The following is a 26,998-nucleotide window of genomic DNA, read 5'->3' as shown; positions in this document are numbered from 1 at the left end:
AGCGACCCTTTCAATCTTTATTAAAGGAAAGGAACAATACCTTGGCAAATTGGGTTAGACTGGAGGCAACATGATAACCCTGAATCTACATTTTTAAAGGCTTTTTAAAAGACCTATTGAAAGGTGTGCTGCTGCAAGATAAAGCACTGCCTTTTTTAAAAAAGGAAGTGGCAATTCTTTAGAAATGTGCTATAAAAATAGATCTTGCTACTCCAGAATAGTCCTGTTTTTTTCTATTTAACTTATCCCCACTTTTTAACCCATTTTCTACAATACCCATTTTCTAAGCGAGATCTGTTTTTCTGTGCTTTCAGGTATTGCGTTTCCTTTAAAAGAAGGGACACGGGTGGCGCTGTGGTCTAAAACACTGAGCCTAGGGCTTGCTGATTGGAAGGTCGGCGGTTTGAATCCCTGCGACGGGGTGAGCTCTCATTGCTTGGTCCCTGCTCCTGCCAACCTTGCAGTTCGAAAGTACATCAAAGTGCAAGTAGATAAAGAGGTGCCGCTCCGGAGGGAAGGTAAATGGCGTTCATGCACTGCTCTGGTTTCACCAGAGGCGGCTTAGTCATGCTGGCCACATGACCCGAAAAAAATGTCTGCGGACAACCGCAGGCTCCCTCAACCAGTAAAGCGTGATGAGCGCCACAACCCCAGAGTCGTTTGCTACTGGACTCAACTGTCAGGGGTCCTTTACCTTTACCTTTAACACAGTGGTTGCTAAGATGCCAAAGCACAGTAAACTTTGTGTGGAGTGCCTCAGGCGGTGCAAGTGCTTGAGGCAGTGCTCCACCTGCCCCACCACTGCTGAGAGGGAGGCGTTGCATTCTGCAGTGTTGCCACTCGCCTTCCCTGCCCCTGGGCAGAAAAATTGAGCAAGGGGCAACACTCTTTGAGCAGCGCTCCAGCTCCTGCCACGTTCAGTGAGAAATTGGGCACAGCAACAGCAGAAGTAGGGTGTGGACGGAGACATGGGGTGCCCTGAGGTGGGCCAGGATGTGGCAATTCCCATTTCACCTCAGATGGAGAAACGGGATGGGCCGCCCGTGTGGTATGCAAAAGGGGATAGCAATCTTTCTTTTTTAACATTTTCCATGCTTTATTGTCTGTAATTACATCTGTACAACAGAACCGTATCTTCACTGTTATTCACTGTTATCTATAAACCAAATTCATAAAAAAACCAAAAAAAAATAATACAAATCTTCTAACAATAATTTTTTCAACATAAACTTTCAACAACATAAAATTTTTTCAACATAAACTTTGACTTTCCATCCTTTCCATATTCTTTTCATTTTAATAAACCTATTGCATGAACTTATTAACATATTTAATAATAAAGAATTGATACTCATATTTTTTTTCTTTTAACATGGATTATTTACAGAGATCGCTCAAAGGCTGCAACTGAGTTTAAATTGCAATAATTATTCTTTAAATATCTCTTTAAAAATTCCCAATTTGAAATGAACTCCTGCTTAGATTTATCTTTAATCTGTTCTGAGAGATTATTTAGCTCAGCATATTCTACCAGTTTCAATAACCATTCTGATCTAGTGGGGATAGCAATCTAGTGTCATTATCTGAGAAGAGACATCATGTGGACTGGACAGGGAACGCTTTGGCAGCAAAGATCTGCTCAGAGGTGGTGACCAGGTATTGTGGAATGAACTCCTTATTGACATATGAGATGCCCCATCTATATTGATACTCTGCGGGCTTTTGAAGGCACACCTGTTTACAATGGCATTCCCTTCTTCTCTGAACTGGAGACTCCCGTTTTCATTGCTGTCTTGTTTCAATTAGATTGTTTTGCTTTAAATCATGGTAGATTATATTTTAATGTATTAGTAGGGTTGTTTTCATGTACATTTTAATTATTGCACATTCTATTATTAATTATCTGTGTTTTAAAAATGTTGTCTAATTGGTGTTTTGCAAACTGCTTAGACGCCATCTTGGCATTAAGTAGTATATTAATTTAAATATAATAAAAATAATAAAAATTGAAGATGATGCGGCAAGGGAATGCTCAGGAGGAGGAGACTGCAGTAATGAGGTAAGGATTTGACCATAGCAGTTTTAGATGAGGACGCAATGGGAAAGTAGCAGATTTTCACAATGTAACTAAAACAAGTAATTAAGCAATGCATAGCAAAGCTTACCATATATCCTATGCCGTTGTGATTCCTGGCAAATGGATAAAAGGCTCCCAGCTGCATCCAACGGGCACACATTTGGTAGTTTGTATGTTCATTGAAACCACAGATATCTGCTCCAGTCTGAACATATTAAAATAACTGAGTATTAATGCCACATATTATTTCAAATATAGGATAATAGGTTAAATTGTTGGGTTATGACTCAGACTTACGTAGGATATTCCAAAAAGGCTGAACTCCATCATACCTGTAAGAGAAATAGTCTAAGTTTATCAAATGCATCTCCCTTCACTGTAAAAGACACTTATCTAACATTTTGTTTGGGTCTTATTCAGTCACATACATACAAGCCGTTACGCTGAATGTTAGTTAAGTGGTAGGCCAAAATGGAAGCATGGGACAGAGCATGTCAAAAGGGCTTTAGTTTGACTCTAGGAGTCCTTCTTGTTTGCCTGTCACTGAGATCACTTAAAGTGACAGGCACAAAGCACAGGGCTAGGGATGAAGATATAATCCAGTTGCATTTATACATGGAATTTGGCAGTTCTGACCCAAACAAGCTCGGCATGCATTGGACCTCCATGCTGCATTACATTTCTGCCACATAATTGTATCCCTGAGATTGCTGCATGTGCATTTTGATACAGTTATGTGCATTTTTTAATGTGCTGGAAACCTGGAATGTGTGTGTGCATAACACGTACAAAACTTGTTTGCATTTTTAGGAGGGGGGGAGAGCTTCCTTGTCACTGAGAATAATAAGTGAGATGGAAGTTAGACACAAATGAGTGGAGGCAAGTTTTGCATCAAGATTTTCAGAAGATTCTGTCCGTAGACAAGGCCTTTTCAGTGGTGACCACTAGCCTTTGGAACTCTCGCCCAAGGACATGAAATCAGTCACATTAGTACCAGCTCTCTAAAAAGCCTTGAGGACCCACTTAGGATTTGCACATACTTTGTAAATACTGCTGAATACAGTCATCACCTTATTAGGATCTTCCATTGTTGTCAGTAAAAATACTTATTGTGCAGGAACAACAATGCCTAAGTACAACATTAATGTTGTTATATGTCTTTTCTTTCTGAACACTCTGTCACTCTGCCTGTTTGTGGGGAGAGAGGGACAGATACCTTTTCTATGGCCATCAGTTTTTATTTATGCACTCTTGTTGCAAAATGAGATACCAATTCTCATCAGGCAACAACTTTGTAATATCACTATTAAGAAAATCTTGCTCATTAAAAACAAGTACAACTTCCAGAAAACACACTACTCATCATAAAACGTATCAACAATGTATAATTTGACTCACCAATTATAGATTTCAAAAGCTGATCCCACCGTGAGAAGTTATCACCAAGCCAATGGCCTGCCCATTTGCCACTCGACGGATATGTTGAACGAGGAATGATAATGCCACGTTCTCCGGTGGCACTTTGTAAAGCTCTAGGATTGGAAATTAAAATAGAAACCAAATGAGTCAGAAATAAAATCCAGTGAATATTTAGGGCTGGAAGGTGTTTAAAGGATACTTGCAATATCATATTGAAAAATCAGAACTTCTATTAGAATAAACGAGTTCCGTTATAAATACAGTGGTACCTCTGGTTAAGTACTTAATTCGTTCCAGAGTTCTGTTCTTAACCTGAAACTGCTCTTAACCTGAAGCACCACTTTAGCTAATGGGGCCTCCTGCTGCCGCCCCACTGCCGGAGCACAATTTCTGTTCTCATCCTGAAGCAAAGTTCTTAACCCAAGGTACTATTTCTGGGTTAGCGGAGTCTGTAACCTGAAGCGTCTATAACCTGAAGCGTATGTAACCCGAGGTACCACTGTACTGAAATACTAAATAAGATGGATAACAATGTGTAACAGAAAAAGAAGTAGAAAATAGAAGTGGAAAGAAATTGCAATTGAGTAGATTGGAAGTCTAACACAAGGGTGGGGTGAGGGATGGTGGTGGGAAAAGGAAGTATCTGTGGGATTGAATGTGGGTATGTATGAATATTTTTAAGGATTGCATGAAATGTCTGTTTGTATATTCGTAATATGTATGTATTAATGTTGAATTATTTTAATAATAAAATATTTGAAAAATTAAAAAAGAAATAAAAGAAATAAAATCCAGTGAATATTTAGAACCAATATATATAGAATTAACAGGTATGTACATAATTTTTTTAAAGCATCTATTCAGATTCTACTACATGGAGGCTAGGTTGGAACATTTACTCCAAAGCAGTGCAATTGTAAGGAAGCAATCCTATAGGAAAATCTGCCAGGATGAGTAGATTGCCAGCTGTGTCAGGATGTGACAGCTTAACTCCCACATCCTTGATTCATCTGGAGATATACCAGCATATTCCGGCTCAGCCAGGGTCTATGCAGTTGACTCAAGCCAAGTTGATCTTAAATTGCCGTAAAACGTGAAAAGGGGGCATAGCAGAAGCATGGTGTGGCAAGAACAGAGGGGGTGGTACTTAGGCTGTATCCTAAGCCCACTCAGCTCGATCATATGACCTGGCAACTCAGCATAAATTAAACCAGCAAAAAAGGGTGGAATAACCAAAACACTATTTAAAATACTTGTTCTGCCTCTGCCAGACTTAAATCTTCACATTTAAAGTTAATATTTTCTACTGGCCTTTGCACTTACCAAATGTTTCAATGCAGTTCTTGGTTCAAAAGACATGACCAAATTTAATATGAAATGCAAGCACATTTAGAGTATATTATTTTAAGAGAAAATGTGCTGTGATAGATTTCTTAAAGCTATATTTAAATCTGGATTCTTTTTTGGCTTTGTTTGTTTGTTTGTTTAAAAAGTGCTGTTGATTGTGGAGATGGGGCAGAGTAAACTTATGAGTTCTCACATGCGAAAGCGACAAGGACTGGATATAGACAAAGTCACACATCCCTACGCAAAATATGGACTTTTAATTCTTTATTTAATATCTTATTTCTAGTTGGATATGTTTTTCTCTCTTAAAAAATACATATTTCGATCCATATGTCCTGACAGAAAAACACTGAACTGTGAATTTTCAATCATAATATGCATCGTGATACGTTGAAGTTGCAAACAAAGTGCAGTCACATTCAGAGAAGTGTGAGCATAAGAACAGCCATATTGGATCACACCAATTGACCATTTAGGCTAGCATTAATAGAAAATTTTAGGCTAGCATTAATAGAAAAAAGGGAGCGGCAAGTTGATAATAACGAAAATGAAACCAATAATAAACCAGGCTGTCTTGGCTTAGCCACATTTAGTGGATAATAAAAGGTACAGGGACCCCTGACCATTCGGTCCAGTCGTGGCTGACTCTGGGGTTGTGGCGCTCATCTCACTTTATTGGCCGAGGGAGCTGGCGTACAGCTTCCGGGTCATGTGGCCAGCATGACTAAGCCGCTTCTGGCAAACCAGAGCAGCGCACGGAAACGCCGTTTACCTTCCCGCCAGAGCGGTACCTATTTATCTACTTGCACTTTGACGTGCTTTCAAACTGCTAGGTTGGCAGGAGCAGGGACCGAACAATGGGAGCTCACCCCGTTGCGGGAATTTGAACCACCAACCTTCTGATCGGCAAGCCCTAGGCTCTGTGGTTTAACCCACAGCGCCACCCACGTCCCTCATTTAGTGGATAGCTATCCCTTCATAAGTTTGTATATTTTGAATGAAACCAGTAAATAGTTTCAAAGCAATACTTGGCTTAGCAGTGTCTTCTCTACAGAAGAAAGCAATTTTTAATGCATTATTTACAATTTTAAAGATACCATCATCCAGAGTGCTGAATTATTGCCTGCTGATAATGTTCAAAACATACTTTAGTCTACCTGATACTAGAGAATGTGAATCCACTCACCCATGTCCATTCAGCAGTTTTGCAAGTGTCATGAGTGACAGCAAAATGCCAAAATCCTGCCACGTATAAAGTGTACTCAGGGTTTTGTTTTGGTTTTTTTAAAGGTGGCCTCCTGACCTCTACTCCCCCCCACCCCACTTTCTCCATAGTAATGTCAAACTTATCAAGGGCCCCAAGGTCATTACAGTCCACGGAGTGTTTAAGGGGATGGGATGTTGTTCTTTGCTTGCTCGTTGAATTGGAAAGGAAACAACCTAGAAATATTACCATTAGATCGGAGATTATCTAAAAGAGAATATAACTCAATAAGGAATTAGCATGTAATAAAGTTGCCTCGGAGCTGAAGAAATAAATTGTTGAAGAGCAAGTCTTGCCCATTTTCTTTACATAATATGCACCCTCTTGCCCCTCTTTAACATTTACTTTTTAAAAAGTGAATTGTTAAGGTTATTAATTTAAGAATGGGTATACAGAACACTTAATTTAAAATAATCATTCAGTGTAGCCTACGTGGAATCCTAGCCAAACAAATACAAGCTTTTTAATTAAAGTAGTCCATCACATATGAGGCTTGGAGCAAGGGGTTATTTTCAACTTTAATTTCTTATGCTAGCCTTAATAGCCTATCAAAAATGCTGAAAACTGCTTTGTGACATCAGTGAATGGCAGAGCAGTCTTTATTACAGTTGCCGGAACTTTCTGCATCTGCATCACATAGGACTGTCTCAAGATGGCCTTTGAATACCTCTCATAAGAGGAATCCCATTTATATGTTCCCAGTGTTGCATCTGAATGCACGGAAACAAGAGTGTTTAGCGGGATGTAATTAAACATCCATATTAAAACCACTAAGCTGGCCATTTGGTTTCACAAACCAGGTCAACAATTAAGTTTGCACAACATAATCTGGTTATTAGAATATGCGTACAAATAATTTGCTCCCAGCTAAGTGAGGAATCAGGTCTCTTAATATCGGGCCCCAATGTACTTGCAGTCTTAGAAACAAGACAATGAAACTTGATGCTTAAGAGGCTATTCAGGCTGTTCCCATGGCACTCAGCATCCACAGATACATTGTGCATGCACTGCCATGGTGTTTGCTAACATGAATTGGAGATCTTGGACGTCATCCACATCACTGGTGATGGAAAGTAGGAGGGGAGTGACAAATTACAGCCCTAGCATGTAATAATGTTTTCCCCACCTCAACCCCACTGCCACTTCCCTGGATTTTCATCTGACTGTAGGTCAGTTGAAGTACACAGCATACCAATATGGCCAATATCGGACCCTTCTTCATGAACTTATTGTAATCTTTTTAACAGAAACTTTCAAGGCTACCAGCATTCAGAATCTACCACAGAATACTATGCACTATAATACCAACGAATGGCATAATGTTTCCTAGATTGGTTAACTACACCCTGCCTGAAACTTTGGAAAATGGCTGCCTGTCAGTTTAGATGAATTGGGCCAGATAGACAATTGCTCTGACTCAGTATAAGGCAGCTTCCTATTTTCCATCAAAATATTATTGATATTGCAGAGTTCTCTGGCCACTGAAGGAATGCTAATCGTGTAATCCAATGCATGTCTACTCAGAAGTAACTCCCATTCAGCTCGGTGGGACTTACTTAGTGTTCTAGCAGTAAACAATAAGCCTGTGTGTTCCCAAACTTGGGTCTCCAACTGTTTTAGGACTACAACTCCCATCATCCCTAGCTAGCAGGACCGATGGTCAAGGATAATGAGAACTGTAGTCCCAAAATAATTGGAGACTCAAGTTTGGAAAACACTGCCATAAGCACTTACTTGCTAGTTGTGAGGGAGAGTCGTACCTTGGAAGTCAAACAGAATCCGTTCCGGAAGTTCGTTCGACTTCCAAAAAGTTCGAAAACCAAATCATGGCTTCTTGATTGGCGGCAGGAAGCTCCTGCAGCCAATCAGAAGCAGTGGAAGCCCCATCGGACATTTGGGTTCCAAAAGAACATTCACAAACCAGAACAATCACTTCCGGGTTTGTGGCGCTAGGGAGCCAAAACGTCCGAGTTCCAGGGCGTTCGGGATCCAAGGTACAACTATATTTGTGAAACATATACCCTACAGTATATACTAGTTAAGAACTCAGTAATTTTGGTGGTTTTTTGTTTTTTCTTGTTCAAACAAGTACAAATAAAGGAAAGGGCAAAATTTAAATATGTTGAGCACCTTTATGTTTTTTTTAAAAAGATAAAATAAGCCTTGTATAACTTTGTAAATCATTTGTACAAATTGTTTCTAGTAAATGGAGAACTGAATTGTTTAAAAGGTAAGACAAGCCCCAGGGAAACAATGTACCCAAAAAGGAAAAACAACAACATGTAACTTACTCATATGTAGGCTTCGTTTGTGACCAGCCATATAGATTGTGGACATCATAGTGTCGAACTGGGGTTCCATCTGCCAGAAATTGTTGACTCTGCATGCACAAGGTTTTACTACTCAGCCCAACATCTCTTCCTAATAAGTCTAATGAAGAACAAAACGTTAAAAGAGGTTAAACAAAATCTTACCCATCTTCTGCTTTCATGTTTAAAAATCAATTTATAAAGTCATGTTGGAATATCAAAATTAAAATTTCTGGTTTGGAGTAGACTCCAGAGGTATGATATTTGAATGGCATAGACAAAATATTAATTTGACTCTTCTGAATTTGTGTTGTGCGTATATGTCTATGTATGTATGTATGCAGGGGTGGTGAAGGTATAACTATGGCCCCTTCATGATTACATGATTAATCCTCTTAAGGAAGCTGTGCCTGGAAGAAGAACATTGAGGGGAGAGACTTCATCAGGCAAGGCCTTCTTCCACCTGCCTTGCCCCACCCTCCAGTCTCGGCTTTTCAGTTTGTATTGTATTATTTTATGTACTGTGGCTTGCCGTTTTATTGATTATAGTTTAGAAATTATTTATTGTAACTGCTGAGTGGATTTCTCTTTAACTTCTTTTTGTTGATATTATTTTATACTATTCTAATAATTGTTGAATGTTACTTTTTTGATGTAGGTTGCTTATTTTAAGTTATTATATTTTTGTAGTGCATTAGATTGTTATAGGATGTACATTTTTTGTTTCTTCAGCTTGTAAACCGCCTTGAGTATTTTAAGATAGAAAGACGGTATACAAATTAAAAATAATGATGATGATGATTTGTCCCAAACTCAGCACACACCTGGTATACAACAACATTACAAGTGATCTGAAAGTAGGCATAGTAATTACACTTACTTGGTATATATACAGGAAAATTTAGTTCGGAGTTCCTACAGCCACCAACTGCACCATTGACAAAATTTGCTGGTTCATTCATATCCTTACATTGAAAACAAAACAAAACACATAAGCAATATGGACCATCCTTTGTGTTTCTGATAGCCTTTGATTATACTATGAAAATATATGAGGAGGCATCATGTCTCTCCATTCAAGGTGTCCAAGAATACTGAAGGCATGCCAAGATGAAATGAAGAAATGAGCCCAAGTATATGCTGTGTATGTGTAAGGAAGCTATAAAATGATTTATTAAAAAGATATTTCTACTGTACATTGCTTGGGAGCATCAGGTATCACAGGTCTATGAGTGTCTGGATTTAGGACAGTTCAAGGTCACTTTTTCTGTTGTTGTTGTTGTTTAAAATGCTATTGTTTTGATTTAGAAAATGGGACCCTCTATAATTATAGATCACACATCCTTTTCCTCTTGGAATGTTTTATTATTGACTCAGTAAATTTCATAGCTGCATCCTATATTCCTTTATCAACAATTGTGACTATTCTTTTTTCTTTTAAATCTATTTATTCTTTCGTTTTCTTCTGAACCTGACTGTTGTTGTTAGAACTCCAGAAAAAAATAGTATTTTTTTTTTGGGGGGGTGGATTGTATCCCATCCTTCATCCAAATAAATACAGGCTTCCTTCATCCACCTCCCAAACATTTCTTGTACTGTGTTGAGGAGCAAATTCAGTGTCAATATATTTCCCCATAACAAAAACCTTGGGCGTCTGGGCTCTGGTAAATGCTAATATACATTTATTTGCATCTTGCACTGAAATGATGGACAACATTCACAGGGTCAAGATAATAAAGCAGATGAAAGCAGACGAATGCAGAAATAGGATAGCAGTGATTTATGGGTAGGCACACATGTTTGATATCGTCCAGACAACCCTTTAGTAACAAGGACTCACCTCTTTGCCATGACCTTTGACACTTGAAGTGTATATTTTTAGAATCCAACTTATTTCTATAATTGTAAATTGCTTTAAATATTGTATTGTAATGTTGTGTTTAAAGGTTTGCAACCCACCCTGGAACCTTAGGGTGAAGGGTGGTTAATAAATTAAATCTTCATAATCATAATCTACCCATTAATGTAGACGTATCCTATTACTAGCACATTTCAAGATAATTTGGATAGTTTTCTCTGCATAAAAACATAACTGTTAGTGTAAAAAAACTAAAATGACATTAATCCACTGAAAATATGAGTTGCTTTTTTCCAGTATCTGTTTTCCACATCCATAGCTGTAGAAAACAACATAGACAATGCTAAAATAGGTGCAGGACTTACAATCCATATGCCATCAAATTTAATGCTATTTGCTGGATTGGTAGGGTTGGTGTGGAACTCCTGAATTTCTCTTTTCCACCACTGCATTGTAGAGTTGCGGAAGAAGTCTGGGAATGCAACGTAAGCTCTGTATAACTGGAATAATAGAGAATGTGAAGAAAACAACATATTACTTAGATACAATTGCTTATTTGTAACTAATAGGCAAGAAGTGTGCACGATCCATCACTGGAAAAGACTGACACCACGTGAATCACAGAACTTTCAAAAGCGGAGATGGGCTGGCAAGTCTTGAGAGATCTGGCTCCTCATGGTCTATGAATGCATTTTCAGATTCTCTTAACAGTTTAGGCAGAAATAGTCCGCATTAGGGAAGTTTTTAATGACTGATGTTTTAATATATTTTTAATCTTTGTTGGAAGCCACCCAGAGTGGCTGGGGAAACCCAGTCAGATGGGTGGGGTATAAATAAATTCATTATTATTATTATTATTATTATTATTATTATTATTATTATTATATCATGGGTCTGCATATTTCCTTAAGAACAGAAGATCTTTTCAAAACTAGCAAGTGGGTAGCAGGCAGAAGGTGGCCTAACATCTGTGCTCTATCTTCTGCCTATCCCTGCTTTACATAATATGCCCCACACATCTCCATGGTCACTATGGACAAAGTCTAAAGAGCCATTCAGGCTGAAATCCTATACACCAGGCATGTCCAACTCTGAGGAGACTACAATCTGCTCCCAGTATAATAAAACTGGCAGTGATTTACCCATTGTCATTGCCAAAAGTTTTTGAGCTTTTTTTTGGGGGGGGAGCATTTCCCAGAGTTGTTGAGCTTTGAGGGAGTACAACACAGGGAATATAAGCTTTCACAGAGGCGATGGCAACGTATATGAGACATAGCGCCAGGGGCGGGACGCAGATCGATCGATCGATCAGGAGCACACAGGCGAACAATTTTCTTAAGCCAGTGATCAACCTGAAGCATCCCCAGTATCTACCTGTAGAACACGGATGACTGGTCGGACATGTCTGCTATACACACTTAACTGGGAGCAATTCCTATTAAACTCAATGGGATTGACTTCTGAGTAGACAAGTACAGGATTGCATTGTTGGGACTTTTGCATAGGAATTGTGCTTGCCCAAAATCATTTATGAATTCATTTCTCAAACATGACTAACAATTGCTTGCATCACTCTCCGTGGTGCCAAATACACTTTGCATTATGGCACAAATGGACTGCTTTTTTAGTAGAAGGGGGATCGAAACTACCTTGGGCTTACCAAATTCTTCCCCCGCTAGCCTTGCTGTCATTAGTTCATTATTATGCGGGGAAGAGGGTTACTGGTTCGTGGGTTTTTTGTATTTTTACATTGTATCTTTATGTTGTGAACGGACCTGAGATCCATGGATGAAGGGCAATATACAAATTTAATTAATTAACTAATTAATTGTGTTATATTATTATTAGAGCTACTGCATTGTTTTCACAATTACTGGGGCTTTTTAAAGGAGAGACACAAGTGCAAACTTACCTCTGTTTGCTCGTCCCAGGATATTGATGTATTCACAACTACACCAGGGTAATCAGGCCATACCTATGATGGCAAAGTTATTTGAAAATGGTTAGCATAATGAAATAATGAAATGACAGGGTTTGGGGAACTTTTCTTTACAAATGAACCACTGCAATTCACTCAGAAAGGTGGAGTGGAAATCCATCAAGTGATAACAATCGAGTAACCTTCTTTTTAAAACAAAATCAAGGGTTACGTTATCCTGCTCCAAAACTGAGATGGTGGAGAGATAAATAAAAGGATGCAACACTCCTCACTTCCATTACTCCTTTCTTAAAATGCCAACATATGGCTGTTTTGAGCATGCACCCTTCTCCACTGTAATTTGTTAATACCAGACCATAATTATACTGCTAGCAGCAATTATTATCTGAAATCAGATGACTTCTAATAGTCTTTTCAAGAAGAAATGTTTTTTTTTACATAAACTAAGGAGTTTCTCAGCTGGTAGACTATGGTTGCCACAACCTGGCAACCATAGGGAAGATAAACCACCTTTACTAAGATGACCAGAGGCCCAATTTAACCCAAAAAAGAACATTTAAGGCATTTTAAGGCACTTGTACATGGAATTAATGCTAATGATCGTATGCAAAAAATATTACCTTCCCCCACACAATATCGCTGCTATTAGGCCATTTAATGAAGACATCGTCCTCAACCCCTCTTGTGAATGGCGGATAAGGCTTGGTTTCGTTCCCAGAAATGGCTGGATCCTGAAATGAAGAACTTTGGCTTAAGAACTAAAGGCATAATAGTTATTAAAGGAGCAATCCTGTTCTCAAAATATGCCAGCTTTTAGGATATGGCAGAAACCTTGGTGCACAAGAGCCACTCGAACGGAAGACTCTACCAGTGCAGCCATTCCACTAGGGAAAATGCAAAATAGACGCAGCAAAAAACAGGTCAGAGTTCAGGGTGGCACAGTGGAGGAGCCCACTTATGCCAACATTAAAGTCATTAGGTCAAACAGGAGCAGAATATATGTACTGACCAAAATGATGATAAATCGCATTCCATCCCGTTTCATTTTGTCAACCAGAGCCGGAAGCTTTGAAAATTCTGGACCGATAGTGAAGTCCAGCTGCCGTTCCATGTAATCAATATCTGCATATTGTACATCCTGTGGAGAATAGGATCAAACGATCTTAATTTACAGTTTTAAATGACTAATTTACAGACAAAGGTGAGGAGCCAAAGTGTCACATAGGCCAAAGCAAGGTGACTCTGCAACATCCAGTGAAATTTTCACCTCTCTTTTTTCCTTTTTGTTGTTTAAACAGCAGCTCCAATACTACACCAATACTACAAACTCTCTTCAGTTTTAATACAGTTTGCTAGGTGACATGTTCACCAACACTTTCAAAGTGTATTTTTATCTCTTTTTCAATTCCCTTTTAACTACTCTGCTCATTTTTGAGATCTTTCCTGTTTTGAAATCAGTCGCGACCATCTTGTTCCCTCTGGGAAACTTTTCACTTAAATATATACAAGGTGTGACCGGAAAGTTTGGTGAATGGTCACAGAAATCAGGCAGCGAGAAATATCCAAACATACAATCGGCATCAGAAACCCACGAAATGCTCACAATTGTGTACGGAGATGAAGCCCTAACTCAAAAAACAGGATATGAGAGGTTTAAGCATTTCCATGAAGGGCGGCAAACCATCGAAGATGACCTTCGGTCTGGCAGACTGTCGATGAGCAGAATGGTAGCAAATGTCGACAGAATTCGTGAGTTATTCTTGTGGGATCTGTGTTTGTCCGTCCAAATGATGGTGGAAGAATTGCATATTCCGTGTGAAATCATTACTGAGGTTACTGAGCTGTCCCACCCTCTGTTTTCTCTTGATCTGGGCCCACCAGATTTCTTTCTTTTTCTAAAACTGAAATCTACGCTGAAAGGGCACAGATTTTCCAACATTTCACATGTCCAAGCTACTGTGACAGGGGAACTGAAAGCAGTATGAAAAGAGGACTTCTCCAGCAGTTTCCAACAGTTCTACAAACGTTGTCAATGGTGCATTGTATCAGAGGGGGGCCTGCTTTGAAGGCCTGTATGTTTGAATATTTCTCACTGTCAGATTTTTGTGACCATTCACTGAATTTTCCGGTCATACCTTGTATAATTGGATAGCATTGTGGCCATTGTTCTCAAGTAGTTCTTTGACACTTAATCTCACACAAGGTCTTGCCTTGACTCAGGAGTGAATCCAGGGTAGTCCTCTATTTTGTCAGCTTCATTGCTAACTATTCTAAGGCACCTTAATCTTTTCATATATAGAAATGTTGACTCTTTCTTAAGAGTCACAAGCTAAATGTACATTTTCCCAATTCCTATGATTGTTCAAATAAATAATCTATGGACTATCACCACTGACATTCTCCATGAAGAGAAAATTATCACTATGAGTCCCAATTTACATACCTGCTCATCATGCAGTTTGCTGGATAGCTTTAACCTAGCCATTATCTCTCAGCTTAACCTAATTCATATGGTTGCTGAGGCGACAACATGTAGGGGAAGGAACCTATTGCCCTGAGCAAAAGGGCAGGATTAAAACAGAACGAATGAATGGCCATGTCTACACACAACTTACATAGGGGATCTTAGCTGCTCTCATTGCATCATAAAGATCGGAGATTTCTGTGTCATTTTCATATCCATAGCGGCACAATTGGAATCCCAGACTCCAATACGGTGGCATGACTGGACGTCCAATGAGCTAGAAATAAGAAAATTAAATACATGATATTTGCGTTACCTTACTCTGGCAAAAAAAAAAAAGCAAAATGATAGTATTTTTAGTATAGGCTTTATAAGATAGTTTCAGATGTATTACTGAACCACTTACTGCAGTGTATTCCTGAACCACTTGTTCTGGAGTTGGTCCCAAAACTACATAGAAGTCCAAGATCCCTCCAATAGTACGGTAAGTCAAAGCAGGAGTTGGTTGGAGCTTTACCTCTGGAAATTCATAAACAGGAAATGAAACTATCAAAATGACCAGTATTTGCCAAAATAACCCTCTTCTCCACCTGCTCCAGCAGGCTGGCTAAAAATAACTTGGACCCCAAGGGCATTTCCATTGATAAATGAGAACTCCCTAGAATTCTCAGGGAATGAGCCAATCTCTCATTTCTTAAGGTAGGGGCACCTGCCAGTTAAGAATTAGCTTGCGACTTCCACAAATGACCTTTGTGTTCGCTAATACTGTTTCCTGACCAAGTCACAGGAGACTGACTTAACTTGAAATAAGGATGTTGCACCAACCTTGGCGCTGTTGGTGCCCTTGCTTTCTGAAACTGAAAGGTTGAGCTCTCCATAACCAATATCAAGGTGTTCAGTGCAGCGCGGGCATAGTGGAAGGTGTTTCGGATCGGCTCTGCCACTGTCTCCACCACCCCTGCTGCCAATATGTAAACAGGCAGGGTGCTTGCCAAATAAGAGGCACCAACTCAAGATCTCATTCCAGCATGGGGGAAAGGGACTGTAAAAGTCAGGCTGGGGACTGGCATGGCTCACAGGCCATACACCTGTCAACCTGAGACAAACTGTGATTCAGAAATGCAAAGTTTTCAGAAAAATGAAGGGCGACTTACCCATTCCATTGCTGTTCAGCAAGAGAACTCCGTGAGCATTTCCATCATTTTCTAGGCCCATGTAAAAGGGGTGAACTCCATAAGTATTAAGCTTGTACTGTAACCGTGGAGGGAAAATAACGTGCTGTGAGCAAACGCCTTGGCCAATTGATTTTCTCCCCAGCATGCTTCTACACATGTCAGCAAGGGTTAGACATTTCAAGATCACAACAAGGTAAATATTAATTTCCCAATTTTTTCCTCATATTCTGCCTTCAGATTGCTATGAGCTGAGATCATTCAAGCAGAAAACTATCATAAAAATACATATAAAATGAAAGTTTCTTAAAACATTTAATTTTTAGGGGCCAGGGGAGAGGGGATAAAGTGTGGGTGTACATCTGTGTGCGCAATGTATACTAAGATTGAGCTGTAGTGCTCTCTAACATACATACAGCTCAAGTATGCACACATCCAACGATCTGTGGGGGCTCACGGTGCATTCTAAGCACCTGGGACTGATGTAAACTTCTGTTGATGCTAGATTTCTTGTGTATTACTGCCAGAGCCATGTGCCTCTCCAGACTGGCAGCAGAAATTGTGAGGGGTGAGACTCACCATTAGCAGTGCATATAGAAATAACAACAACAACAACAAACAACAACAACAACAACAATCATAATAATTTCCCTTTGGTATTATTTTTATAGAAAATGTTGCCTTTCTCTGGGAGTACACCAGCTCAGTAATTGGGCCCAAACTGGACCGATGTCAGGCGACACCAGGTTCAAGAGTGGCTTGGGATCTAGCCAATCCCAGGGCATCACCTCAACCCCACCTTCCTCTTCAGAATGCCCTGGTTGGAGACTCTGTGCATGTTTGGCAGCTGAGCTGGCAAAAGCAAGCGGAAGAATGCTTCCACTCCAGCCACTGCCTTGCATCCCAGCCTGGTGTAAGGGGCTAGTGGACTGCAGCCTAATTATTTTGATGGGACACAAGTGCAACTAATTTAGTCCAGATTCAACACATCCTGACCTTTTTGAATGTTGCAATGGAGATGGTAAAAGAATGAACTCACCCCGGGAGACTGGTCCCTTGCGAACATCCCCCAAGTATGCCAGTCCATCTCATGTCGGAAGTGAGCATGCTCTGTTTCACCAAACCCATACACGTACTGCGAAGGGAGGCGAGTTGAAATCTGAATGAACATGTCGCTGAAGATGAAGCCAGGTACTTGAGAATCCCAACTGCAATCAAAATATTCAGCAGTTTTCATTAGAAAGAAGTAGAAAGCAGACTGGATTATATTTCATATATGAGGAGGGCAAGGTTTCAGAACATTTGCAGGGTGAAGAGGGGGGATGTCATTGCTGATCATCTGATATTGCGGCAATCAATGTTACAGCAATGGAAAAACCTTTGTGATTATGTCATAATGGGCATTTATTAGCTATGATTGATCAGTTCATTCCACAAGGCCTCTATGACACACTGTCAATGGTAAAGAGGGACAAGCCTATCCTGTTATGCTTATATTTTTCCCTCAAGAAATGCTGCTAATTAATATTAGGTTCTAGATTTGCGTTGATACAACTTTCTCTGAGGGTTCCACTGTGCCTTCAGGATGATGCAGAGTTTGCCTTCAATCTTCCTCCCATGCCCATGTCACCACACTTCTGTTTCGCATAATGAAACTATATCAGATACTGTATAGTAGCTGACATGTGTGGTAGGGGTGGGTGTTGAACTTCACACCTCTTCTGTTTTGGATAGTTGTGGTCTGAGAAGAACTTCAGTGAAGTCCTGGAGTATTCTGATGATGTGTCATTTCCCAATGATTCATGGTGAGCAATGTGTGAAATTCAAACCTTGACAGGGCTAGCCAACATGTTGCCCTCTAGATGCTGTTGAACTCCACTTCCCATCAGCCCCTCCAAGCATGGTCAGTGGTAATATGACATCAACTTCTGGAGGACCCATTTTAGCCATGTTCCTTTAGAACAAACCTCTTTTAGATGCTATGCTTAGGCACATTCCCCAGGGACCTAGGTTCTCAGAACATAATTAGCTTCAACCATGCTATTTCTAGTAAAAAAAATAAGAAGAAGAGGTGCTGGTTCTCATATCTTGATATATTTGCTGTGGGTGCCACCACAAAATGGCTACCATGGCTAGCAAAAATAGTTTTTCCCCTCCCAGAGCACAGCCCTGCCTCATATTGTATCCAGGCCTGCACCTCACCTTGTCTTATATTCTAGTTGAGCCTTGCCACACCACAGAGCAGGACATACTGAATGTCAAGAACCCAGGAAGATGTAGTGTTCCTAGGCCTAGTATTAAAATCATGGAGACTGCAGATACATCAATAGCCTTTAGGCCTGTGATATCACACTCACCTACCTACAATTGTAAAGAGTGTCCCCAACAGAACAAAGCTCTAGGAAAGCTCATCACCTAGGTAGACCTTCCTAAAACTGGCTGTGACAAAATATTTGAGTCCCAGTGCCAGTACTTCTAATTTTAGCAATTCTCAAAACAGTGGGTTGAGATGGGGCTGGGAAAGGATATACATCAACATTCCTTCTTTTCAAATTTAAAATGATGAGCTGTTGTGGCAGAGGTGTGAGGAACAATCAGAAATCATTTAGAACCTGTGAGAGAAATATTTTAAGCACCAATGGTGCTGAAAAGGGTTATGATGATCTATAACATATCTGCGATGCTCCTGTCTGCTTAATGGTGTGCTTGTCTCTCTGTGCTATCTGATCATTTGAGATGACAGGTATGGAGAGGAAAAGCTAAACTAAGCTTAGTCTGTTTCCTGCTGATCCTAAAAGAAACAGAGTGAATACTGCAGTTCACAAAGTATTTACCCAAAGGCTTACAGGAGAACAGAACACATCTAGGTATTTTAAGCATGAAACAGTAATATTTTCTCAGTTCACCCATTCTTTAAAAACTAGACTGAAATCTATTATGTGATCCTTGCAGACTTTTCCAACTTTATCTAAACCCTCATCTCTATTCTCCACCAAACCCCATGGATCCCCATGACCAATCACCATTTTAAATTTCCCAACTTTCCCCCTCAGGGTGACATGGGCCTAAAGTTAGACTTTAAAATGGTGTGGCAAGCATTAAGTCACATCCTAACAAATATGCATAGCAGTCTTCCTCTGGCCTGGGGATTGACAAATCTGTTAATTTTGCTCCTTTAAGGGAGCAAACCTGTACACAAGAAGCTGGGGGTAAAGCAAGCTGGTGTAAGTTAAAATGGAGTAAAGTCACACCAGATCCAAATTCAGGTGTGAAGTTAAACCAGATCCAAATTACACCAGATTCAGCAGAAGGGCTCTCCTTTACCCTGGCGAAGAGAAAACATGCCTCTAGAATAGTGGTCTACGAGTTGCAAGATCACATGACAAGGCTGAAGAATGAAGAGGCTTAAGGTCCAGCCTAAACCTCCATGCTATGTGTCTCAATAGAAAAGCACTTTCTGATAGTTTCACTACAGGGGAAGTCTCTTCTGTAGTGGTGCCCATATGACAGAGACACCTTTCCTCTCAGCTAAGGGAAGCACTGACATTAATTACATTTAGGGATCTTTTAGGAGCACATTTATCCTGTCAGGCCTTTGCCTGATGGTATATCTCAGTATGTTATAATTTTATAGTTTTATAATTTTAGCTATCTCCTAGTCTTTTGGTTGCATTTTTGCTTCATTCTAAGGTTTTCATATGTATTTTAATATTGTTTACTTCCTTGAGAACTGACACAGGAGGATCAATGATGCACGCAACAATCCACCTGATTCTCTCTCCTTCTAAATTCAGTTTTAAGAATGATATTCATAGTTCATGCTAGTTGCCGTGATAATAAAGTCGTGTAAAGTGGCTTGTTCATACCCTTTCAAAGGTTAGTCAGTGAAAAATAAGCATGTAAGATAAATTGGTAGACGACTGGATAGCTGAAAGTCAAATACTCAGAGCTAGCTAAGAAGCAAATAATAATAATAATAAAGCAGTAGGGAAGTTTCTTAAATAAATATAACTGCCGTGTGCTAATTTTTGCAGAAAACAGCCCTTGAATCATATGATTGCGGAAATACACTGCAAGTAAAAATAAGACCATCTGTGTAAGTGCCATTTGAGAAAAGAAGCAAAACAACAACAACAACCACATCTCTGCCCCACACCCCGTGAACTTTGTAGTAACTTGGGGAACAACTTGGTTTGTTTTCACACTTGTTCTATTCATTGCCCAGTTGTACAACCATCTACTTACATGACTGTTCCAGTGCTTCTGCGCCTAATTTGAATACCAAATGGATTGTTCTGAACTGCCACATCATAGAGGCGTTTCTCATAGGTGCTTGCAGGTGTGCTGGGGACGTTCAGTGGCACTGGGACTTCATACCTTTTGTTACTGTAATCATAAATCTGCAAGGAGGAATGGGTATTGCTTCCTTAGAACAAAGATGTTACAGAACATAGATCACAAGGCTGGAATCTTCCTGTCCGTCCCCCACCCTGCCCCAGTAATAATAGGAAATCTCTTTAAAAACAACAGAATCTTCCTTTTGCTTTTTCGCGCCAAAGGAGAAATGTTGTTAGGGCCAGATGAACAGCTGCACACAATTCAAAATCCTTGATGGGTAGCGCCATCAGCAACATTTGGGAATATATTTCCTCTTTCATATTTGGAATATTTTGGTTACAACTGCTTTGCCAGGCTATAACTAGTAGTATGAATCAAAAAGCTTTCGCCATTGATGCGAAAGTCACAGGCGGATTGTTTCAAGATAACTAGCTGCGGTATTTGCCTCGAATTTACCTTAAATTGAAGCATGTCGTTCTCATGGTATTTCACCTCCAAGCGAAGTGTGTCAATGGGTGTGACAGAAACTCTTGGGCGTCTAACAGGTCCATTGCCTCTGCCAAGGTTTACCGTTAAACCGGAAGGTGTGTACTGAATTTCTTCAACAGTATAACCATCGTTGGATGGGTAGTAGCAGAATGGGACAGGTTCAACAGCTGGCTGTTGAGAGAAAAGACCTTCTTGTATATAATAATAATAATAATAATAATAATAATAATAATAATAATAATTTATTATTTATACCCCGCCCATCTGGCTGGGCCTCCCCAGCCACTCTGGGCGGCTTCCATAGAAACCAAAAATACAGTAAAATATCACACGTTAAAAACTTCCCTGAACAGGGCTGCCTTAAGATGTCTTCTGAATGTCAGGTAGTTGTTTATCGCTTTGACATCTGCTGGAAGGGCGTTCCACAGGGCGGGCGCCACTACCGAGAAGGCCCTCTGCCTGGTTCCCTGTAGCTTTGCTTCTCGCAATGAGGGAACCGCCAGAAGGCCCTCGGCGCTGGACCTCAGCGTCCGGGCAGAATGATGGGGGTGGAGACGCTCCTTCAGGTATACTGGACCGAGGCCGTTTAGGGCTTGTATATAAGGCTTAGATGCTCAAGAGTAGGCTTTCCAATGAGGTGAATGGAAGATGATATTTTCATTAGCTCCAGACACAATTTGTGGAACCAGGAAGTACTGGAAGCCATACTCCCCATGGATTTCAGCAACAAATCCTATTTTCATTTGTTAAGAACCCTTTGTTGGTGTTAAATGGCTCACCAAGTCTATTTTGACCAGGTCTGCAGATTCTATGGCTCCGACTGGAGGAGTCTTACCATTTGCCTCCCTGTTTCATCTACTTCAACCCATAGCCACTATGCCCCAGTAGAGAAATTATATGGCAGATTCTAAGTCGCCTGCAGCAGAGGTGTGAACAGAAAGAAATCCATTGGATCCCTCTCAGTAGGGAGAGTTAAGCACGCACTTAAGCAAAGAGGAATCCAGAAAGCAAAACTTTAGCTGGATCTCAGCCAAAGATAGCTTGGCTGCAGTAGTTACAGTGCTGTGTGAACAGGGCCTGAGAATATTTGCAAGGGCGACTAAGCAGAATTAGATAAACTAACAGGAAGGATTCGAAACCGGCGAGACCAGAAATTCACGGAAGACTGGAGTAAATTTATGGACTATTTGAAAAGTAATTGTGAAGAGCAGATGATGTTTGTAGGGTTGCAAGAAATTTTGTGAGGAGTATTATTAGAACTAATGTAAAAATGGACAAGGGGGAAGATGATTTGTTAAGAGATGTAAAGGCAATATAAAGTTAAGAAATGCATAAGAAGTGGTTAAAACGGTGGATCATCAGAGGTGCTGATGGAAGTCCAAAAAGATTGTTTAAGTGATAAGTTTTGTGGTACATTTTATAATTTATATGTTAAAATTAATAAAAAAAATTATTAAAAAAGAGAATATTGGCAAGGGCAGGAAACATCAGCAGCAGCACTTCTAATAGCAACAAGGTGGTGAGTGCTACCGGGGCTGTAGCCAAAACTGGGCAATCTGGAAACAAGAGGGAAACTAAACTGAAGAGGCAAGAAGCTACCAAACAACAACAATAACCTGATGGGAACTGAGCGTACCTGCTAACCATGGAATGTTGAACAACGCTTTTGGGGTTAGGGGAAGAAATAGAGCAGAATGGAGAAAGAGAAGAATGCCCTGCTTGGAAGGAATGACTTCTTGGAACCCTGAACAGGAGTGCTCCTTTTAAAATCGTGGATACACTGAAACATTTTGTTGCCAAACCCACTTTCTACATTTATTTACCAAGCCTGCGCCATTGCACTGAAATGCTTATCTTTTTAAAAACAGGACCAAATAAGTTTCAAGAAAAATGCAGCAAGATATTGAGAAAGAACAAGAGGGATAGGCATGCTTGATGTCTGAAGCGGCATCTTCTCTCACATCCATGACTGTGAGTAAAAGGGAAAGGACTGAGACCAGTGTACTGTGCTCATGGCCAACACACCCCTAATCATCAAAGCATATATGGGTTTATACTGTATGTGTGTTACTTACACTCCAGGTACAGCCAAGAGCCTCACATTTTTCTTTTGTTGCATCTGGCTCAAAATGACAATCAAATCTGTTACTGTCACTGAAGACCTGTTCCCAGGAGACTCTGTGATCTTCTCCCAGTTTAAGCTGAAGGTTTGTTATGGTGGCAACCTACAAAAATGAAGAGTAAAATCCAACTTGTAAATGCCACATGCATAAAAACTGTATTTATTTATTTATTTATTTATTTCATTTATGAATTGCTTCCCATGAAATATCCCAAAGTTATTAAAAATTATCCCAAAGTTATTAAAAATATCCCAAAGTTATTTAAAAAATGAAAGCATCAATAAAAAGTTGGTTAAAAGTTTTCACAAATTTTTTACTGATAACATAGAGAGATAAATTAAGATAGATAAATTAAGGATCTGTACAGTTTTTTAACATGCAGAAAATAACATATGTTGATAAACCAGAGAGAGGAGCTGAGGGAAGTCTGGGGGGGAGGGGAGGGAGGTTATGTTTTGGGGAGGGGAAAGGGAAAAAATGGGGGGATTCAAGGATGATATTTTTGGGGGGATAAAATGTCATGTTGAAACGACTAATAAAAAAAATGAAAAATGAAAACATCGGATAGATAGATAAATAGATAGATAGGATAGATACGGTATTTTTCCATATATAAGACTACTGGTATATTTTTTCCTAAATTTTTGAAGTTTAAAATAAGGGGTCGTCTTATACACGGATAGTGCATAGTGATTTCTTAATTTTGAGTCCCAAAAAATAGGGGGTGTCTTATACACAGAACAATACAGTATATTCTAGTCTGTATCTATAACAGATTTAAATCCACTATAGATACGGACTGGAATATATCTATCGCATATTTCTTGTGCCTGATACTTTACAAGTGGCAAAGGAGAGGACCCTGTTTTATGGGGGTTACAATCTAAAGTTCAGCACACAAAGAAAGGCATTGTGGGAGGCAGATCAAGGCATAAGACACAGCAAGGGACAAAGCAGAGGCAGTAGCTAAGGGTTGTAAACCTGGGGGAACAACTGCCATTTGCATTTGAGTGCAAATTCTTAAGGGGGAAGCTGCCTTGAGATTAATGACTGTGCAATAGATGCCTGACTATTAATATTCAGAAGACCAATATCCATCCAAATCTTGGCTTCTTAGTTCAACATGTATTGATTTTTTTTTGGGGGGGGGGAAATCAAGGTCGCATGATGTATGCACATGTGCTAACTATTTATGACTGCGACAAGAGGGCCAATAGATTCCCCCCACCTTTGAAACAGGTTTTAAGTGACCGAACTGCATCCACAGAGGTGCAGAACTCTTTGAAGGACTCCTATCCAGCAGGCATTTGTGGAAAGACCATGTGACCCAGGAACAGCTAGTATGGTGGGGCATGGCTGCTTATGGGGTGCTTATAAAAGTTAACGCTCTAGAATTGTATAAGAATTAGAGCCAGTGTGGTGTAGTGGTTAAGAGCAGTAGACTCGTAATCTGGTGAACCAGGTTCGATTCCCTGCTCCTCTACATGCAGCTATATGGATCAGATATAGACAAACTCGGCCCTCCAGATGTTTTGGGACTACAATTCCCACCATCCCTGACAACTGGTCCTGTTAGCTAGGGATGGTGGGAGTTGTAGTCCCAAAACATCTGGAGGTCCAAGCTTGCCTATGCCTGATATGAATGCACTGATGCTAAGAATGTGGCAATTTATAATTACACATCACAGAAGAAATGAAGGAAGTGGGTCAGTGGGTTTAGCACAGTGCAAGTGGGTTTAGTGCAGTGTGCAGGGACTCGCTGAGCGGGCGGCTTGGTTCGGGGGTAGCTCGGGGGCTGGTTAAATGACCCCCATGGGCCGCTTGTGGCCCATGGGCCTTAGGTTGCTGACCCCTGCTGAATAATATATCACAGCCTACTTGAGGTTGGACATGTCTGACATAAAGCAATGGTTGGTGCTCCTTTTACTATTTGTCTGTAACCTGATCCTAAGCACCATATAACACATAGCATAAGAGATTCACTTCCATGTGTTTATTCAAAGACATTTACCTTATCTGCAGCGCTGTAAGTGACTTGGAGATTCTTATTCTGAACCACACCATTTGAAGTAACCGTCACTCCTGTGGCGTTATAGGGCAATCCAAGGATTCTAAGTTCATCAAATATGAAAGTATTTGAATCTGTATAGCCATTCTGTGCCACTGTCATATATAAGACATTCTGAAAAAACAAAAGGTATGCAGACAATGTTGTTACAGAAATCTTGCAACAAAGAACGACTATAGTTATGCATATCTGTGGCTTTCTGTGAGTAATCTTAAGGCCAAAGTAAGTCCTGCAACATAGAAATGAACACCAAGTCATCATTTTCATTTTGCTGATTTTAAATATGATATGTTTGACAAATTTGGGGGAAAACTGCAGTTGAAATCTAGCTGTTATAAAATAAGTGGTTCACTAGAGCTTATAGAAGAAAATCAATGCAATTTAGACTGCATGCCTCAGAGGTAAACCCTATTGAGTTGAATGGGACATACGGTCAGATAAGTGTTTATAGGATTGCTGCCTTACAAACAGAGAACATATGCTTAGTACTCCTGCATAAGTCGCACTGATTTCATGTTAGGAAAAGAGAACAAAACTGATTTCTCTAGGATTTTCTCTACAGTAGTGTTTCCCAGCTGAAGCATTAAAACAATTATAATAATGACAACACATTTCTCAGTGATTATCAAAAAAGTTTGAGCCTTGAAACAGTGGGTTAGAAGGCAATTAATAAATCAATAGTAATAATATTATAATAAATTATCTGTCTATTTCTAAGCACGGTGCCAAGGTGGAAATGCACATCCTGGCTTGTCATGAATCTGAAGCAGTCTAACACTTCAGAGTGCTGCGTCTTCCAATCAGCTCTTCTCCATTCTATATTCTACATTCTACATTCTACATTCTAAATTCAACCAAATTTATGTACTGATAAATTGCTACAGTCTAGGACTGTAGTAAAATAGATAAGTGGGTCAAGTTCAAGATTTCTGTGCTGATATACAAAGCCCTGAACAACTTAGGTCCTTATATTCCAGCCAACCACTGGAAGCCAAAGTCAATTAGGCCAACTTAAGTTAAGATAGTGGAAAGCCCACCAGATCCAAACTCCATTCAGGACAATTTTGGGGGCAATGTCATCACATCTCTAATGCTAATGAAAATATACTTACATTGGTGACATTAAATTGATATAAGAGATAGTGTCCATTTTTCACTGTATCTAAAACATAGGGAAAAGAATGTACAATTTTTAACCAATGTGTCACAAAACAAAGATGTATTAATTCATATTGACCACAACATGAGGTAAATTACTCTGCAGAACTGTTTGTAGGTGTGTGTTTTTTTGTATGGGGCGGCGGGGGGCGGGGAATCAAATATCAACTTCTCAATATTTGCCGTTCCTGCTGGAAGACGTCTGACTTGCAAATCATGTAATAACTAAATAAAAAGAGTTTTGGTTTGCATGTTGTTTCAAAGGTGTGAATCTGTTAGATTTTTTTCTTTAAATGCAAAGTGATTCAAATTGCTAATTTACTGAAGATGTTACCCCCCACCACCACCACCTTGCCAATTATCAGTGATGGTTCTGGCTGCCTTGCCCTCCCAAGAAGCTCTCTTCCCTCCAAAATCAGACCAGGAGTGGAACAAAAGGCAATGACCATGCCATGAAGGCAGTACAGCTGCTGCCACTATACATCAAGAACAGAAGCATAATGAGCACTGGTACAGATCTGCAAATTATCTTTGTGAATCATATGTTAAGGCTCACTAGAGTTGTCAGTTTTTAACCCGCAGCTGTGGTTTTTAACATCAGTTTGCTGTACACCAAACTTTCAGATTTGCTCAGATCAAGGTGCTGTTAAAAGACACAAATGAGGCCAAGGCCTTTTTTAAAAAAATAAATACATCTGTCCAATTTGCAACTCCACCTCAGCACAGACGCAGTCACTGCTCCGAGGAGGAAAATAAGGGGGAAGTGTGTGTTGAATAATTTACAATTTACTCTGACATTCTAATATCCTGAGCTTTACGCATGGGATTCACTGCACTTGTGACATTTCACTCCCACTCTCATACTTTCAAAGTTCAAAATTGCAAAACAACATGGCATTATGGAGAAAGAAAGCTTAATAAACGGTATGCCTGTCAAACGCATACACGTTTGGAGTCGCACTACATTTCAGTC

General features: G+C 39.9%; 1 protein-coding gene across 1 annotated transcript in view; it reads right to left on the bottom strand.

The window, feature by feature from the left end:
* SI (sucrase-isomaltase) overlaps positions 1 to 26,998 on the bottom strand; it is a 125,399-nt gene that overhangs the window by 56,787 nt on the left and 41,614 nt on the right. Inside the window, exons 23-40 of the mRNA XM_083613018.1 lie at positions 25,980 to 26,029; positions 24,811 to 24,981; positions 22,752 to 22,901; positions 20,644 to 20,847; positions 20,095 to 20,249; positions 16,889 to 17,057; positions 15,832 to 15,928; positions 15,084 to 15,196; positions 14,829 to 14,954; positions 13,223 to 13,351; positions 12,834 to 12,944; positions 12,187 to 12,249; positions 10,640 to 10,774; positions 9,297 to 9,381; positions 8,399 to 8,537; positions 3,476 to 3,609; positions 2,375 to 2,409; positions 2,166 to 2,282 (exon numbers count right to left, since the gene is read on the bottom strand). Coding sequence (XP_083469144.1) covers positions 2,166 to 2,282; positions 2,375 to 2,409; positions 3,476 to 3,609; positions 8,399 to 8,537; positions 9,297 to 9,381; positions 10,640 to 10,774; positions 12,187 to 12,249; positions 12,834 to 12,944; positions 13,223 to 13,351; positions 14,829 to 14,954; positions 15,084 to 15,196; positions 15,832 to 15,928; positions 16,889 to 17,057; positions 20,095 to 20,249; positions 20,644 to 20,847; positions 22,752 to 22,901; positions 24,811 to 24,981; positions 25,980 to 26,029 — 2,183 coding nt within the window. The remainder of the gene's footprint in view (positions 1 to 2,165; positions 2,283 to 2,374; positions 2,410 to 3,475; positions 3,610 to 8,398; positions 8,538 to 9,296; positions 9,382 to 10,639; positions 10,775 to 12,186; positions 12,250 to 12,833; positions 12,945 to 13,222; positions 13,352 to 14,828; positions 14,955 to 15,083; positions 15,197 to 15,831; positions 15,929 to 16,888; positions 17,058 to 20,094; positions 20,250 to 20,643; positions 20,848 to 22,751; positions 22,902 to 24,810; positions 24,982 to 25,979; positions 26,030 to 26,998) is intronic.

Source organism: Podarcis filfolensis (assembly GCF_964270895.1).
Source record: "Podarcis filfolensis genome assembly, chromosome: 5".
NCBI lineage: Eukaryota > Metazoa > Chordata > Lepidosauria > Squamata > Lacertidae > Podarcis > Podarcis filfolensis.
The sequence above is the reverse complement of the archived record's forward strand: the minus strand, read 5'-3'. Positions and strand labels throughout refer to the sequence as shown.